The 14202-nt window shown below is 42.8% G+C and overlaps 1 protein-coding gene across 2 annotated transcripts in view; it reads left to right on the top strand.

The window, feature by feature from the left end:
- Positions 1-13083, top strand: part of LOC121882004 (ankyrin repeat and SOCS box protein 2-like) — a 13728-nt gene extending 645 nt beyond the window's left edge. Inside the window, exons 2-11 of one of the 2 annotated variants that reach the window (XM_042389874.1) lie at positions 1-315; positions 906-1016; positions 1092-1261; positions 5158-5313; positions 9408-9653; positions 11089-11260; positions 11355-11585; positions 11673-11934; positions 12020-12173; positions 12494-13083. The exon at positions 1-315 is cut by the window's left edge and continues 50 nt beyond it. In XM_042389874.1, coding sequence (XP_042245808.1) covers positions 1-315; positions 906-1016; positions 1092-1261; positions 5158-5313; positions 9408-9653; positions 11089-11260; positions 11355-11585; positions 11673-11934; positions 12020-12173; positions 12494-12633 — 1957 coding nt within the window. In that variant the 3' untranslated portion in view covers positions 12634-13083. Of the gene's footprint in view, positions 316-905; positions 1017-1091; positions 1262-5157; positions 5314-9407; positions 9654-11088; positions 11261-11354; positions 11935-12019; positions 12174-12493 lie in introns of both variants that reach the window. The other variant, XM_042389873.1, reaches the window with a different exon arrangement.
- The last annotated feature ends 1119 nt before the right edge of the window (positions 13084-14202 follow it).

Raw genomic sequence — 14202 nt, 5'->3', positions numbered from 1 at the left:
TCTGGGATTCGAGGATTATTCTCTGTACGGTAACCTGAGCGATGACGAGCTGATGCAGCTCGCCATCGAGCGCAGTCTGACCGACGCCCACCATGACACCGCCGCCAACACACCTCCTCTCCAGCCTGAGAGCAAACGGACCCCTCCAAACTACAGCTCCCACAATCCACCTCCAAACTACAGCTCCCACAATCCACCTCCAAACTACAGCTCCCACAATCCACCTCCAAACTACAGCTCCCACAATCCACTTCCAAATGAGACCAGTGCACACTACAGTTCCCCTAATCCACCGAGACCAAAGCCTCCTGATCCGTATGTTAAAAATTCAGATGTGATTCATACAGAAGCTTCTTTACTGATGATGATGATGATGATGATGATGATGATGATGATCTATATCTTGTATTGAGGCCTGAAACTAACAGCAGATACGTTAAATATTAAATAAATCAAATCTGAGACCTCGACAGAGAAACTAAACATCTGTCTTCAGATTAATGAAATGACTGATAACATGAGCATCGCCATGGTAACCAGGAAAGGCTCCAATAATTAACCTTAATTAGACATTTATTAATCAGCCTCAGAGTGTTTCATTCCAAGATATTTATTAACCGTGCTCTGATGCCCGACACTGTGCTCTGATTGGCTGTCCTGCCAGTCTGTGCTCTGATTGGCTGTCCTGCCAGTCTGTGCTCTGATTGGCTGTCCTGTCAGTCTGTGCTCTGATTGGCTGTCCTGCCAGTCTGTGCTCTGATTGGCTGTCCTGCCAGTCTCTTGGCTCTGATTGGCTGTCCTGCCAGTCTGTGCTCTGATTGGCTGTCCTGCCAGTCTCTTGGCTCTGATTGGCTGTCCTGCCAGTCTGTGCTCTGATTGGCTGTTGTCTTGTGTTCCTGTGGCAGAAAGACGTTTAAAGGGACAGTCAGCCACTTCATGACCGGCGCTGGAAAGAGGATGGTGGCTTATCGCAAGTTTGATGGCAGACTGGTCCACATCGCTCCAGAGCCTGAAGAGTAAGTTTGGTCAACTGATCACCTGATCACCTGTCAGACAGGTGAGACAGGTGGCTGATGGGTATTTTCCCTCAGGGAGGAAGAGCCTCTGTTCCAAGCGATCCGTGTTGGTGATGTGAGCAGTGTGAGATCTCTGGTGATGCGTTCAGGAACAAACCTGATGCTGCCGAGTAAACCGGGCTGGCTGGCGATTCACCAGGCGGCGTGGTTTGGTCAGGAGAGCTGTTTGAGAGTCCTGCTATCAGGTAAACACACACACACACACACACACACACACACACACACACACACGTTTAACTGAAGAGATGATCAGAAAAACTAAATTAACACATTGATTGACAATGAAGCAAAGGTTTCATTTATTATTAGAAGCACAAGAAGCAACTTCATCATAATGATTTATTATTAAGAAGATGTGTGTGTGTTATCAGTCAAGTCAATTTTATTTATAAAGTACCAAATCACAACAGAAGTCATCTCAGGGGTCTTTCCACATAGAGCAGGTCCAGACCGAACTCTTAAATCTACAGAGAACCAACATTCCTCCATCAGCAGCAGGAAAACCTTTAACGGGAAGAAACCTCCAGCAGAACCGGACTCTAGGTGGACGCCATCTGCCTCGGCCGGTTGTGTTGAGAGAGAAAGAAGGAGGGAGGGACAGAGTAGCAGAATAACAACAATAATAACAATAATAATAATGATAGAAATATGACTAATAATAATAATAATTATAGCAGCATGATCAGTCCGCAGTCGAAGGTCCACTGTCAGACGAGAAAGCACAAAAAAAAACTCTGGGGAAGAAGCAAAGTTAGTGACATGCATTGATGTTACATGAATACATACAGATGGAGAGGAGGAGGAGGAGAGAGGAGCTCAGTGCATCATGGGAAGTCCCCCAGCAGTCTAGGCCTATAGCAGCATAACTAAGGGCTGATCCAAGGCGAGCCTGGTCGGCCCTAACTATAAGCTTTATCAAAAAGGAAAGTTTTAAGCCTACTCTTAAACATAGAGAGGGTGTCTGCACCCCGGACTGAATCTGGAAGATGGTTCCACAGGAGAGGAGCCTGATAGCTGAAGGCTCTGCCTCCCATTCTACTTTTAAAGACTGTAGGGACCACCAGTAAGCTGCATACTGGGAGCGCAGTGTTCTAGTGGGATAATACGGTACTATGAGCTCTTCAAGATATGATGGTGCCTGACCATTAAGGGGTTTGTAAGTCAGGAGAAGGATTTTAAATTCTAGTCTGGATTTTACAGGAAGCCAATGCAGCGAAGCTAAAATGGGAGAAATGTGGTCTCTTTTTCTAGTTTTAGTCAGAACACGTGCAGCTGCATTCTGGACCAGCTGGAGAGTCTTTCGAGACTTGTTAGAGCAGCCTGATAATAAGGAATTACAATAATCCAGCCTAGAAGTAACAAATGCGTGGACTAGTTTTTCTGCATCTTTTAGGGACAGGATGTGCCTGATTTTTGTGATATTACGTAAGTGAAAAAAGGCAGTCCTTGAGATTTGATTTATGTGGGAGTTAAAGGACATATCCTGATCAAAGATAACTCCCAGATTCCTTACGGTGGCGCTGGAGGCCAGGGTAATGCCATCCAGAGCAGCTTTATCATTAATATATCAACTTTTGCGTGCATGGAGGATTCATCATTAACATGTACAAACTGAAATCGATCTGATAAATAGGACTTAAACCAGCTTAATGCAGTTCCTTTAATGCCAGTTAAATGTTCCAGTCTCTGTAATAGGATGTGATGATCAGTGAGGATAAATCGGTGCCTGTTGAGGGCAGGAGGTGGTTAATTTAGTCTCTAATAGTTAGAATTTTATCATTAAAGAAGCTCATAAAGTCGTTACTACTGAGAGCTATAGGAATACATGGATCAATAGAGTTATGACTCTTTGTCAGCCAAAGTGCTGAAAAGGAACCTAGGGCTGTTTTTATTCTCTTCTATTAATGCTGAGTAATAGGCGGCTCTGGCATTACAGAGGGCCTTCCTATATGTTTTAACACTATCTTGCCAGACTAAGCGAGATTCTTCTAGTTTGCTGGAACGCCAAATCCTTTCATATTTTCACGATGTTTACTTTAATTTGCGGGTTTGGGAGTTAAACCATGGAGCTAACCTCTTACGTTTTATTATCTTCTTTTTTAAGGGGGTGATGGAGTCGAGTGTTATTCGTAATGAGCCTGCAGCACTATCAACAAGATTATCAGTTTGGGAGGAACTAAAGTTAACATAAGAGTCCTCTGTAGTATTGAGACATGGCAGTGAATTCAGTACTGATGGAACTGCTTCCTTAAATTTATCTACAACACTATCAGAGAGACATCTAGTGAGGACATTTTTGTCTAGTGGTGTGTAATCCAGTAATAGGAATTCAAAAGTTATTAAAAAATGATCTGATAAAATAGGATTTTGTGGAAAAACTATTAAATGTTCAATTTCAATCCCATAAGTCAGAACAAGGTGGAGGGTGTGGTTCAGACAGTGAGTGGGATTATTTACACACTGAGAGAAGCCAGTTGAGTCTAATAATGAGATAAATGCAGTGCTGAGACTGTCACTATCAACGTCCACATGAATATTAAAATCACCTACTATAATTACTTTATCTGTACTAAGGACTAAGTTTGATAAAAACTCTGAGATTCAGATAATTCAGAGTACGGACCAGGAGGACGGTTCACTATAACACATAGAACTGGCTGTAAAGTTTTCCATGTTGGGTGAGAGAGACTTGGTTTGTCCTCCTCCACTATGAGACCATTTCATCACACTGGGGCGGTCAGCTTCCTCTGTGAAAGTCACAACTCAGTGGAACGTCCTACCTGATCATATGAAGACCTGTAGTTCTATCAACTGTCACAAACCGGCTCAATGAATGTGACAAACAGGGAAAGCAAGTCAAGTTCAGGTGCCAATTATTTGTTTTATTTAAAACTAAAACAAACATAACTATATACAAAAGGCATGAGGTGTGGAGAGTAACTGCATCAGTGGAGAATGTGGTGTGTGGATGAGTGAGATATGTATATGCGTCTGTTGAATGCAAAAGAAAAATACCAAAAACATGGATCCTAGGAGAGAGAGAGAGAGACAATGACTCAGAGTGGTATTTCTAGCCTTGGTGGAGGCCTTTCCAGGTGTCCCTGCATTACCCTAACAACCCTCCCTGACTGCCAGCTCCTGCATGAAGTGGCCAGGTCAAACATTACTAAAGACCAATCAGCTGTGTGGCCACTGAGTCTAGCCTGTGATGTGCTGTTGTGTGTAGCTTTGTATTTTGTGTTTTGTATGGTGTGTTTTTGTTTGTTTGTTTGTTTGTTTTTGTTGTTTTTTTGTTTTTTGCTTTGCTTTGTACAGTTTGTTGTTGTGCTGTTGTATGTTTTGATTGTGGGGGACAATCTAACTCTGGTGCAGTGCATCTTTAATGTTTAAAACTGCAAACTGTCCCAATCAACAAATCAAATCAATATATCATTTAAGGTAAGAACAAGACTTTCTAATGAGTTATAATGAAGTTCAGGTCTAGAGTTGATAATTAGGCTGTAACTCCTCCTCCTCGGCCAGTGTCTGGAGGAATGTGAGTATTAATATGACTGGGAGGACTGGATTCATTTAGACTGACATGTTCTTCATGACACAGCCAGGTTTCAGTAAGACAATCAATCAATATGATGATCTGAGATTAAATCGTTTACTAATACAGCTTTAGATGACAGAGATCTAATGTTTAAGAGTCCACATTTAATTCTCCTATTTTGTTGTATAATTGCAGAGGTTGTGTTAATTTTTATTAGGTTTTTATGAATGAATCCTCTTCTGTTTACTTTAGATTTAATAGATTTAAGTGGTCGGGGGACAGACACAGTTTCTATGTGGTTTTATGGGGTTATAATATGTCTCATTGTTTCCATCAGTGAATGCAGGAGGAAGTCAGCTGTCAATCAAACAAATTATGTTTTTTATGTCTAAGTAAACTGTTTATTGTGAGTAAAGCCACAGACTGCTTCTCTGAATCTCATCTTCATGTTGTTTTCTGTGTTGTGTTTGGCTGCAGACTGTATATTGATGATCATATGAGTGATTTGGGTAGACTGAAGTCATCTGTCTGTGTTTTTCTGATCAGCTCAGCCGGGGATGGTCAACAAGCGAACAGAGCGTGGTGAGACCCCGCTGCTGGTTGCTGTCAGCAAGGGTCATCTGCAATGTGTTCAGGTGCTGCTGGACCACGGAGCAGACCCTGACATCACCAACTACGACCGTGAGACAACGCTCTATAAAGGTAACAATGAGTCATAATGAAACATCTCAGAATACCTGCTGATACAAAATATATTGAGCTCTGAACCAATCAGAGAGCAGGATTCTCAATGGTCAACATATTGCTGTAAATGTCTTACAAAGTAAAACCTAACCTCAGAAGAAATTATTTTGTTCTGATAAGCTGTTTTCTGGACTTGTGTTTACCGTCCCTTTAATAAACTCAGTGTGGTTTGTGTGTACCGTCCCTTTAATGAATTGTTTGTGTGTACCGTCCCTTTAATAACCTGTTTGTGTGTACCATCCCTACAATGACTTGTTTGTGTGTACCGTCCCTTTAATGACTTGTTTGTGTGTACCGTCCCTACAATGACTTGTTTGTGTGTACCGTCCCTTTAATGACTTGTTTGTGTGTACCGTCCCTTTAATGACTTGTTCGTGTGTACCGTCCCTTTAATGACTTGTTTGTGTGTACCGTCCCTACAATGACTTGTTCGTGTGTACCGTCCCTTTAATGACTTGTTTGTGTGTACCGTCCCTACAATGACTTGTTCGTGTGTACCGTCCCTTTAATGACTTGTTTGTGTGTACCGTCCCTACAATGACTTGTTTGTGTGTACCGTCCCTTTAATGACTTGTTTGTGTGTACCGTCCCTACAATGACTTGTTTGTGTGTACCGTCCCTTTAATGACTTGTTTGTGTGTACCGTCCCTACAATGACTTGTTTGTGTGTACCGTCCCTTTAATGACCTGTTTGTGTGTACCGTCCCTTTAATAACCTGTTTGTGTGTACCGTCCCTTTAATGACTTGTTTGTGTGTGCCGTCCCTACAATGACTTGTTTGTGTGTACCGTCCCTTTAATGACTTGTTTGTGTGTACCGTCCCTACAATGACTTGTTTGTGTGTACCGTCCCTTTAATGACTTGTTTGTGTGTACCGTCCCTACAATGACTTGTTTGTGTGTACCGTCCCTTTAATGACTTGTTTGTGTGTACCGTCCCTACAATGACTTGTTTGTGTGTACCGTCCCTTTAATGACCTGTTTGTGTGTGCCGTCCCTTTAATGACTTGTTTGTGTGTACCGTCCCTTTAATGACTTGTTTGTGTGTACCGTCCCTACAATGACTTGTTTGTGTGTACCGTCCCTACAATGACTTGTTTGTGTGTACCGTCCCTACAATGACTTGTTTGTGTGTACCGTCCCTACAATGACTTGTTTGTGTGTACCGTCCCTTTAATGACTTGTTTGTGTGTACCGTCCCTTTAATGACTTGTTTGTGTGTACCGTCCCTACAATGACTTGTTTGTGTGTACCGTCCCTTTAATGACTTGTTTGTGTGTACCGTCCCTACAATGACTTGTTTGTGTGTACCGTCCCTTTAATGACTTGTTTGTGTGTACCGTCCCTACAATGACTTGTTTGTGTGTACCGTCCCTACAATGACTTGTTTGTGTGTACCGTCCCTTTAATGACTTGTTTGTGTGTACCGTCCCTACAATGACTTGTTTGTGTGTACCGTCCCTTTAATGACTTGTTTGTGTGTACCGTCCCTACAATGACTTGTTTGTGTGTACCGTCCCTTTAATGACCTGTTTGTGTGTGCCGTCCCTTTAATGACTTGTTTGTGTGTACCGTCCCTTTAATGACTTGTTTGTGTGTACCGTCCCTACAATGACTTGTTTGTGTGTACCGTCCCTTTAATGACTAGTTTGTGTGTACCGTCCCTACAATGACTTGTTTGTGTGTACCGTCCCTACAATGACTTGTTTGTGTGTACCGTCCCTTTAATGACTTGTTTGTGTGTACCGTCCCTACAATGACTTGTTTGTGTGTACCGTCCCTTTAATGACTTGTTTGTGTGTACCGTCCCTTTAATGACTTGTTTGTGTGTACCGTCCCTACAATGACTTGTTTGTGTGTACCGTCCCTTTAATGACTTGTTTGTGTGTACCGTCCCTACAATGACTTGTTTGTGTGTACCGTCCCTTTAATGACTTGTTTGTGTGTACCGTCCCTACAATGACTTGTTTGTGTGTACCGTCCCTTTAATGACCTGTTTGTGTGTGCCGTCCCTTTAATGACTTGTTTGTGTGTACCGTCCCTTTAATTACTTGTTTCTGTGTACCGTCCCTACAATGACTTGTTTGTGTGTACCGTCCCTTTAATGACTAGTTTGTGTGTACCGTCCCTACAATGACTTGTTTGTGTGTACCGTTCCTACAATGACTTGTTTGTGTGTACCGTCCCTACAATGACTTGTTTGTGTGTACCGTCCCTATAATGACTTGTTTGTGTGTACCGTCCCTTTAATGACTTGTTTGTGTGTACCTTCCCTACAATGACTTGTTTGTGTGTACCGTCCCTTTAATGACTTGTTTGTGTGTACCGTCCCTACAATGACTTGTTTGTGTGTACCGTCCCTTTAATGACTTGTTTGTGTGTACCGTCCCTACAATGACTTGTTTGTGTGTACCGTCCCTTTAATGACTTGTTTGTGTGTACCGTCCCTTTAATGACTTGTTTGTGTGTACCGTCCCTACAATGACTTGTTTGTGTGTACCGTCCCTTTAATGACTTGTTTGTGTGTACCGTCCCTACAATGACTTGTTTGTGTGTACCGTCCCTTTAATAACCTGTTTGTGTGTACCGTCCCTTTAATGACTTGTTTGTGTGTGCCGTCCCTACAATGACTTGTTTGTGTGTACCGTCCCTTTAATGACTTGTTTGTGTGTACCGTCCCTACAATGACTTGTTTGTGTGTACCGTCCCTTTAATGACTTGTTTGTGTGTACCGTCCCTACAATGACTTGTTTGTGTGTACCGTCCCTTTAATGACTTGTTTGTGTGTACCGTCCCTACAATGACTTGTTTGTGTGTACCGTCCCTTTAATGACCTGTTTGTGTGTGCCGTCCCTTTAATGACTTGTTTGTGTGTACCGTCCCTTTAATGACTTGTTTGTGTGTACCGTCCCTACAATGACTTGTTTGTGTGTACCGTCCCTTTAATGACTAGTTTGTGTGTACCGTCCCTACAATGACTTGTTTGTGTGTACCGTTCCTACAATGACTTGTTGTGTGTACCGTCCCTACAATGACTTGTTTGTGTGCACCGTCCCTATATTGACTTGTTTGTGTGTACCGTCCCCACAATGACTTGTTTGTGTGTACCGTCCCTTTAATGACTTGTTTGTGTGTACCGTCCCTACAATGACTTGTTTGTGTGTACCGTCCCTTTAATGACTTGTTTGTGTGTACTGTCCCTACAATGACTTGTTTGTGTGTACTGTCCCTACAATGACTTGTTTGTGTGTACCGTCCCTTTAATGACTTGTTTGTGTGTACCGTCCCTACAATGACTTGTTTGTGTGTACCGTCCCTTTAATGACTAGTTTGTGTGTACCGTCCCTACAATGACTTGTTTGTGTGTACCGTCCCTACAATGACTTGTTTGTGTGTACCGTCCGTTTAATGACTTGTTTGTGTGTACCGTCCCTACAATGACTTGTTTGTGTGTACTGTCCCTTTAATGACTAGTTTGTGTGTACCGTCCCTACAATGACTTGTTTGTGTGTACCGTTCCTACAATGACTTGTTTGTGTGTACCGTCCCTTTAATGACTTGTTTGTGTGTACTGCCCCTTTAATAACCTGTTTGTGTGTACCGTCCCTTTAATGACTTGTTTGTGTGTACCGTCCCTTTAATGACTTGTTTGTGTGTACCGTCCCTTTAATGACTTGTTTGTGTGTACCGTCCCTTTAATAACCTGTTTGTGTGTACCGTCCCTTTAATGACTTGTTTGTGTGTACCGTCCCTTTAATGACTTGTTTGTGTGTACCGTCCCTTTAATGACTTGTTTGTGTGTACTGCCCCTTTAATGACCTGTTTGTGTGTACCGTCCCTTTAATGACTTGTTTGTGTGTACCGTCCCTACAATGACTTGTTTGTGTGTACCGTCCCTTTAATGACTTGTTTGTGTGTACCGTCCCTACAATGACTTGTTTGTGTGTACCGTCCCTTTAATGACTTGTTTGTGTGTACCGTCCCTTTAATGACTTGTTTGTGTGTACTGCCCCTTTAATGACTTGTTTGTGTGTACCGTCCCTTTAACTGCAGCCTGTGAGAGGAACAGCGCTGCGCTGGTGGCGGTGCTGCTGAATCGCGGCGTGCTCGTGAACGCAGCGTGTAATCACGGTTGGACGGCGCTGCAGGAAGCGGTGTGCAGGAACAACACGGAGATTTGTGAGATGCTGCTGAAGGCCGGAGCCAAACACACACAGACCGACATGTACGGCATCACACCAATGTTCACCGCCGCTCAGAGCGGGCAGCTCGCCGCACTGCGCCTCCTCCTCAAACACGGTACGTGGACAAATGAACTCACGAACACATGAACATATAAACATATGAACACATGAACACATGAACATATAAACATATGAACACATGAACATATTAACACGTGAACACACAAACACAGTTAGTTCTTCTTCATGTACATATATATATATATATATATGTACAGATACACAAACTGTATAGATACACATACAGATACATGTATAGATACACGTACAGATACATGTATAGATACACGTACAGATACATGTATAGATACACGTATAGATACACGTACAGATACACATACAGATACATGTATAGATACACGTACAGATACACATACAGATACATGTATAGATACACGTATAGATACATGTACAGATACAAATACAGATACATGTATAGATACACATACAGATACATGTACAGATACAAATACAGATACATGTATAGATACACATACAGATACATGTATAGATACACGTACAGATACATGTATAGATAAACTTACACTATAGATACATATAATTACAATTAAAATCAGTTCTCTTTCAAATCAAACATCCCTATGATATGATATGAGATATGAGTGGAAAATTTTGTTCTTACAAGTGTATTTATTACTTTTTTTGACTCAAATGTAGCTTCTCTAGTCATGTGACGCTACTTCAGTGCACTTTAACAACAAATATTACTGGAACCACGACAGAAAATTGCAGATGAACATTAAATATCCAAGAATTCACATTGTAGACACGACTATCGCTGTAACACACTGACCAGACACAGTCCAGATAAATATCAGGGTTTAACCTGGTCTTGTATTAAAAATGTCTGATAATGTCCTGTTAATATGTAATTACAAACATATTATGTCCTTTATCATAGTAAAATATGTTAAATTTCATTTTTAGAACATAGGGCCTAAAAATCAATGATGCACATTTGGATTTTTTTGTCAGATCAGATCAGTCCATTAACACTTTGCATTTCCTTGAATTCCTACTTCGAATCATACGGAGTGATTTACAGTTAAATATATTATATATATATATACAGTTATATATATATATATATAATATATTATATATATATATAAATTAAAATTATAGCTGAAGAAACAGCTGTTACATTTGTTCCAACAAAGACTCCTGACAGTTAAACCTGACATGGCAAACTTCAGGATGTCTTAAAGTACTAAAGAATTTGTCGAATGATGATTATGACACAACAAGAAACACAAGAATTTACCAGTTCACTGACTTTACTGGTCAAAAACAGCTTTTCAGGTAAAACTCAGCGAACGAATGATGTCGTCGTCGACACACAGTCACGACGTCTTGTCAGCCAGTTAGAAACCCTGATCAGGATCTGTAAACCAGCTTTAGAGTCTGGAGCCTGATTGGACAGGATGGTTCAGCCATCACACCCCTACTATGACCTCTGACCTCTGCAGGTGCAGACATTAACAGCCAGGCTACTGACGGAGCAACGGCTCTGTATGAAGCTACTAAAAACGGGCATGAGGACGTTGTGGAGCTCCTCCTCTCTCAGAAGGCTGACGCCAACAAACCCGGGAAGACGGGATTATTACCGCTACACATCGCTGCCCAGAGAGGAAGTGACACGTATGTTCAGCAGAGCTGCTTTTTCCTCTTTTCCAGTCAGATAAACATTTTTCTTCTAAATGCAGAAACTAAGTCCTGGTGTTTTCTGTTGCAGGATGGTTTCCATGTTGATCCGGGCAACCAGCAAGGCCAGAGTCCGTCGGACTGGCATCAGCCCGCTGCACATGGCCGCCGAGCGTAACCGTGACGACGTCCTGGAGACTCTGATTGAGGCAGGATTCGACGTCAATGCTCAGCTGTCTGAAGAGCGCTCTAAACTGTACGAGGACCGACGGAGTACGGCGCTATACTTCTCTGTCATCAACAATAACATCGATGCTGTCGGCACGCTGCTGGCGGCCGGCGCCGACCCCAACCTGGACGTGTTCCGGCCGCTGATGGTGGCGGCTCGGATCGGCTGCATCCAGACCGTCACGCTGCTGGTGGAGCACGGCGCCGACATCAATGCCTGCATCTCCACACACCCCACCACCTTCCCTGCCATCTACATGTTCTCCATGAAGTACCTGCCCATGTTCAAGTACCTGCTGGACAACGGAGGCCACGCCCTCTCCTGCTTCAACTGTGTGTATGGCAGCGGACCTCATCCGCCAATCAAAACCTCCCGATCCCCATGGGGCCGCCTCCAAGACGAAGGAGACCTTGCTCAACACAGCCCAGTGAGAGGCGTTCAGGTGCGTTAAAGACGTATAAAATGAGAGGCGTTCAGGTGCATTACATACTGAGATTGATTAATAGATGTGATTGATTGATTGACAGTTCTGCGAGATGATCTCCGCCCCCAGCATCTGTCGGTGGGCGGGGCCGATCATCGATGTCCTGTTGGACTACGTTGGTCATGTGACTCTCTGCTCCAGACTGGTGGAACACCTGGACAGCTTCTCTGATTGGAGCGTCATCAAAGAGAAAGCAGGTGAGTCAGTAACAGGTAGAGGTGATGTCACAGCGAAGGCAGGTAACAACTAATCACCCGTGATGTCACCAGTGATGTCACCAGTGATGTCACCATGTTCTGTGATGTCACAGCACACACTCTCAACCCAACCGGTCGAGACAGACGGCGTCCACCTAGAGTCCGGTTCTGCTTGACGTTTCTTCTTCCTGTTAAAGGTTTTCCTGCTGCTGCTGTAGATTAAAGAGTTCTATGTGGAAAGAGCTCTGAGATTAACTTCTGTTATGATTTGGCGCTTTATAAATGAAATTGAATTGAACGTAATTCTTCTTCTCTTGCAGCACCTCCGCGGCCGCTGCTGCAGCTGTGTCGGCTGCAGGTCTTGCGGCTGGTTGGTCATCGGCGGCTGCAGAAGTTGCCGCTGCCCGGAGGTCTGATCCGCTTCCTGCAGCACCAGGAGGGCTCTGTGGACGTCTGCTGAAACTGCCACACTGACTGAGAACAGAGTACTGATCACTATTGATTATTGGCAGCTGATGGAGCTGCAGACATTTCTGACATAATGTTTAAAACTCACTGTGATGACTTTGATTGACAGCTGCTGGAGGCTTAATTATCTTCTGATTGCCATTAACACTCCCCACAGCAACACACGTGGATTCATCCACCGCTGAAAATAGTCCGCAACACCTGTTTGTGTGTTAAAAACCACAGCGAGCAGCTGTTTTATCACTGAGCTGTGTAAAGAGTCTTCAGTAGGAACCACTGAGATGAGAGATGAACACATTGTTGGTTTGAGTCTGTTCTGGGATTTAATAATAACAAAAACATCAGTTAATAAAGCAGAGACATGAAAGAGATTAAAAGTCAAATCAACATTTTTACAGAGTTTTTGTGTTTTTAAACAGATTTAATAAATAAATGTGAAGCATTAATGTTTCCGTCTCTTTAATCACATGTGTTGGTTTGATGTTATTATCTGATCCTGGTTCTCTGTTAACCAGCTGTGAGGTGTTTAAATCTTCCACCCTGTCACATGACGGCGTGATACCTTCACTGTGTCTGAGACACCATCAGTGTAATTAATATCACAGCTGATGACATCATGACAACATTAGACCTCGTTACAAAATGAGCCTTTGCATTGCTGTCTTAACTTTACAAACACCACATGACTCTTGCCTTCCTGTCGGGGAGGGAGGCCAATCGTCTGTGCCATATTGTGCACATACATTATACTGGCTGGTATAAAAGTCTACAGTCTGTTCTTCACACTGCTGTATTGATCCTGGCCGTCCTGCAGCTGCATCTGTCTGTCTGTTAGAGTTACATGTAACAGTGCAGTCAGTTAACCGATTACATCTGGGATGTAAAAGGCATGAAGAGACCTGATGTATCGACTCATTTTATCCAATATAGCAACAACATAATAACCAGTTAATGTTGTTCTGAGCCAGTTTTAGTATTATTTTTATTATTTACCCAAACTAAAGCTCGTTATATCCATTGGCTCTGGACCCTGAGCCTTCAACAGGACAAGGCTCTAGACAACAACATTTTCTTTGTGGGTCCTTAAGCCGAAAATATACCTTTCATGTATGCAAGTAGGCCTACACGAGGGTCCGTGTGACCTGAACCTCCTCATCGGAGCACGTGGGCTCTGTGCAGACATCTGCGTACCTCCACTTTGTCATAGTCTGTGCAACCACTACACTACAAGGGCCACCTGTGCATCTACTGTGCATGCATGCAACGCATCCTCCAAGCGGACTCCAGAGAGTAAGTAAGTAAATTTTATTTGTGTAGCACTTATCATAGACATAAGTCACAAAGTGCTTTACAAGGCATAATACACATACAAAAAGAGAGAAAACATAATCTATTTGTGCTTTTGCTGGGAACCCCTGCAGCCCTCTCAAGGACCCCTGATGGTCTGCAGATCCCAGTTTGGTATTTGATAACCACATTACAAAGTGGATAAAATTAGGGAAGTCACAAGAATCAATACATAGATACCAAATCAATACCAGCATTTAGAAAATGATACTAA

Source organism: Thunnus maccoyii, chromosome 17, assembly GCF_910596095.1.
Source record: "Thunnus maccoyii chromosome 17, fThuMac1.1, whole genome shotgun sequence".
In the NCBI taxonomy this organism is placed as follows: domain Eukaryota; kingdom Metazoa; phylum Chordata; class Actinopteri; order Scombriformes; family Scombridae; genus Thunnus; species Thunnus maccoyii.
The sequence above is the reverse complement of the archived record's forward strand: the minus strand, read 5'-3'. Positions and strand labels throughout refer to the sequence as shown.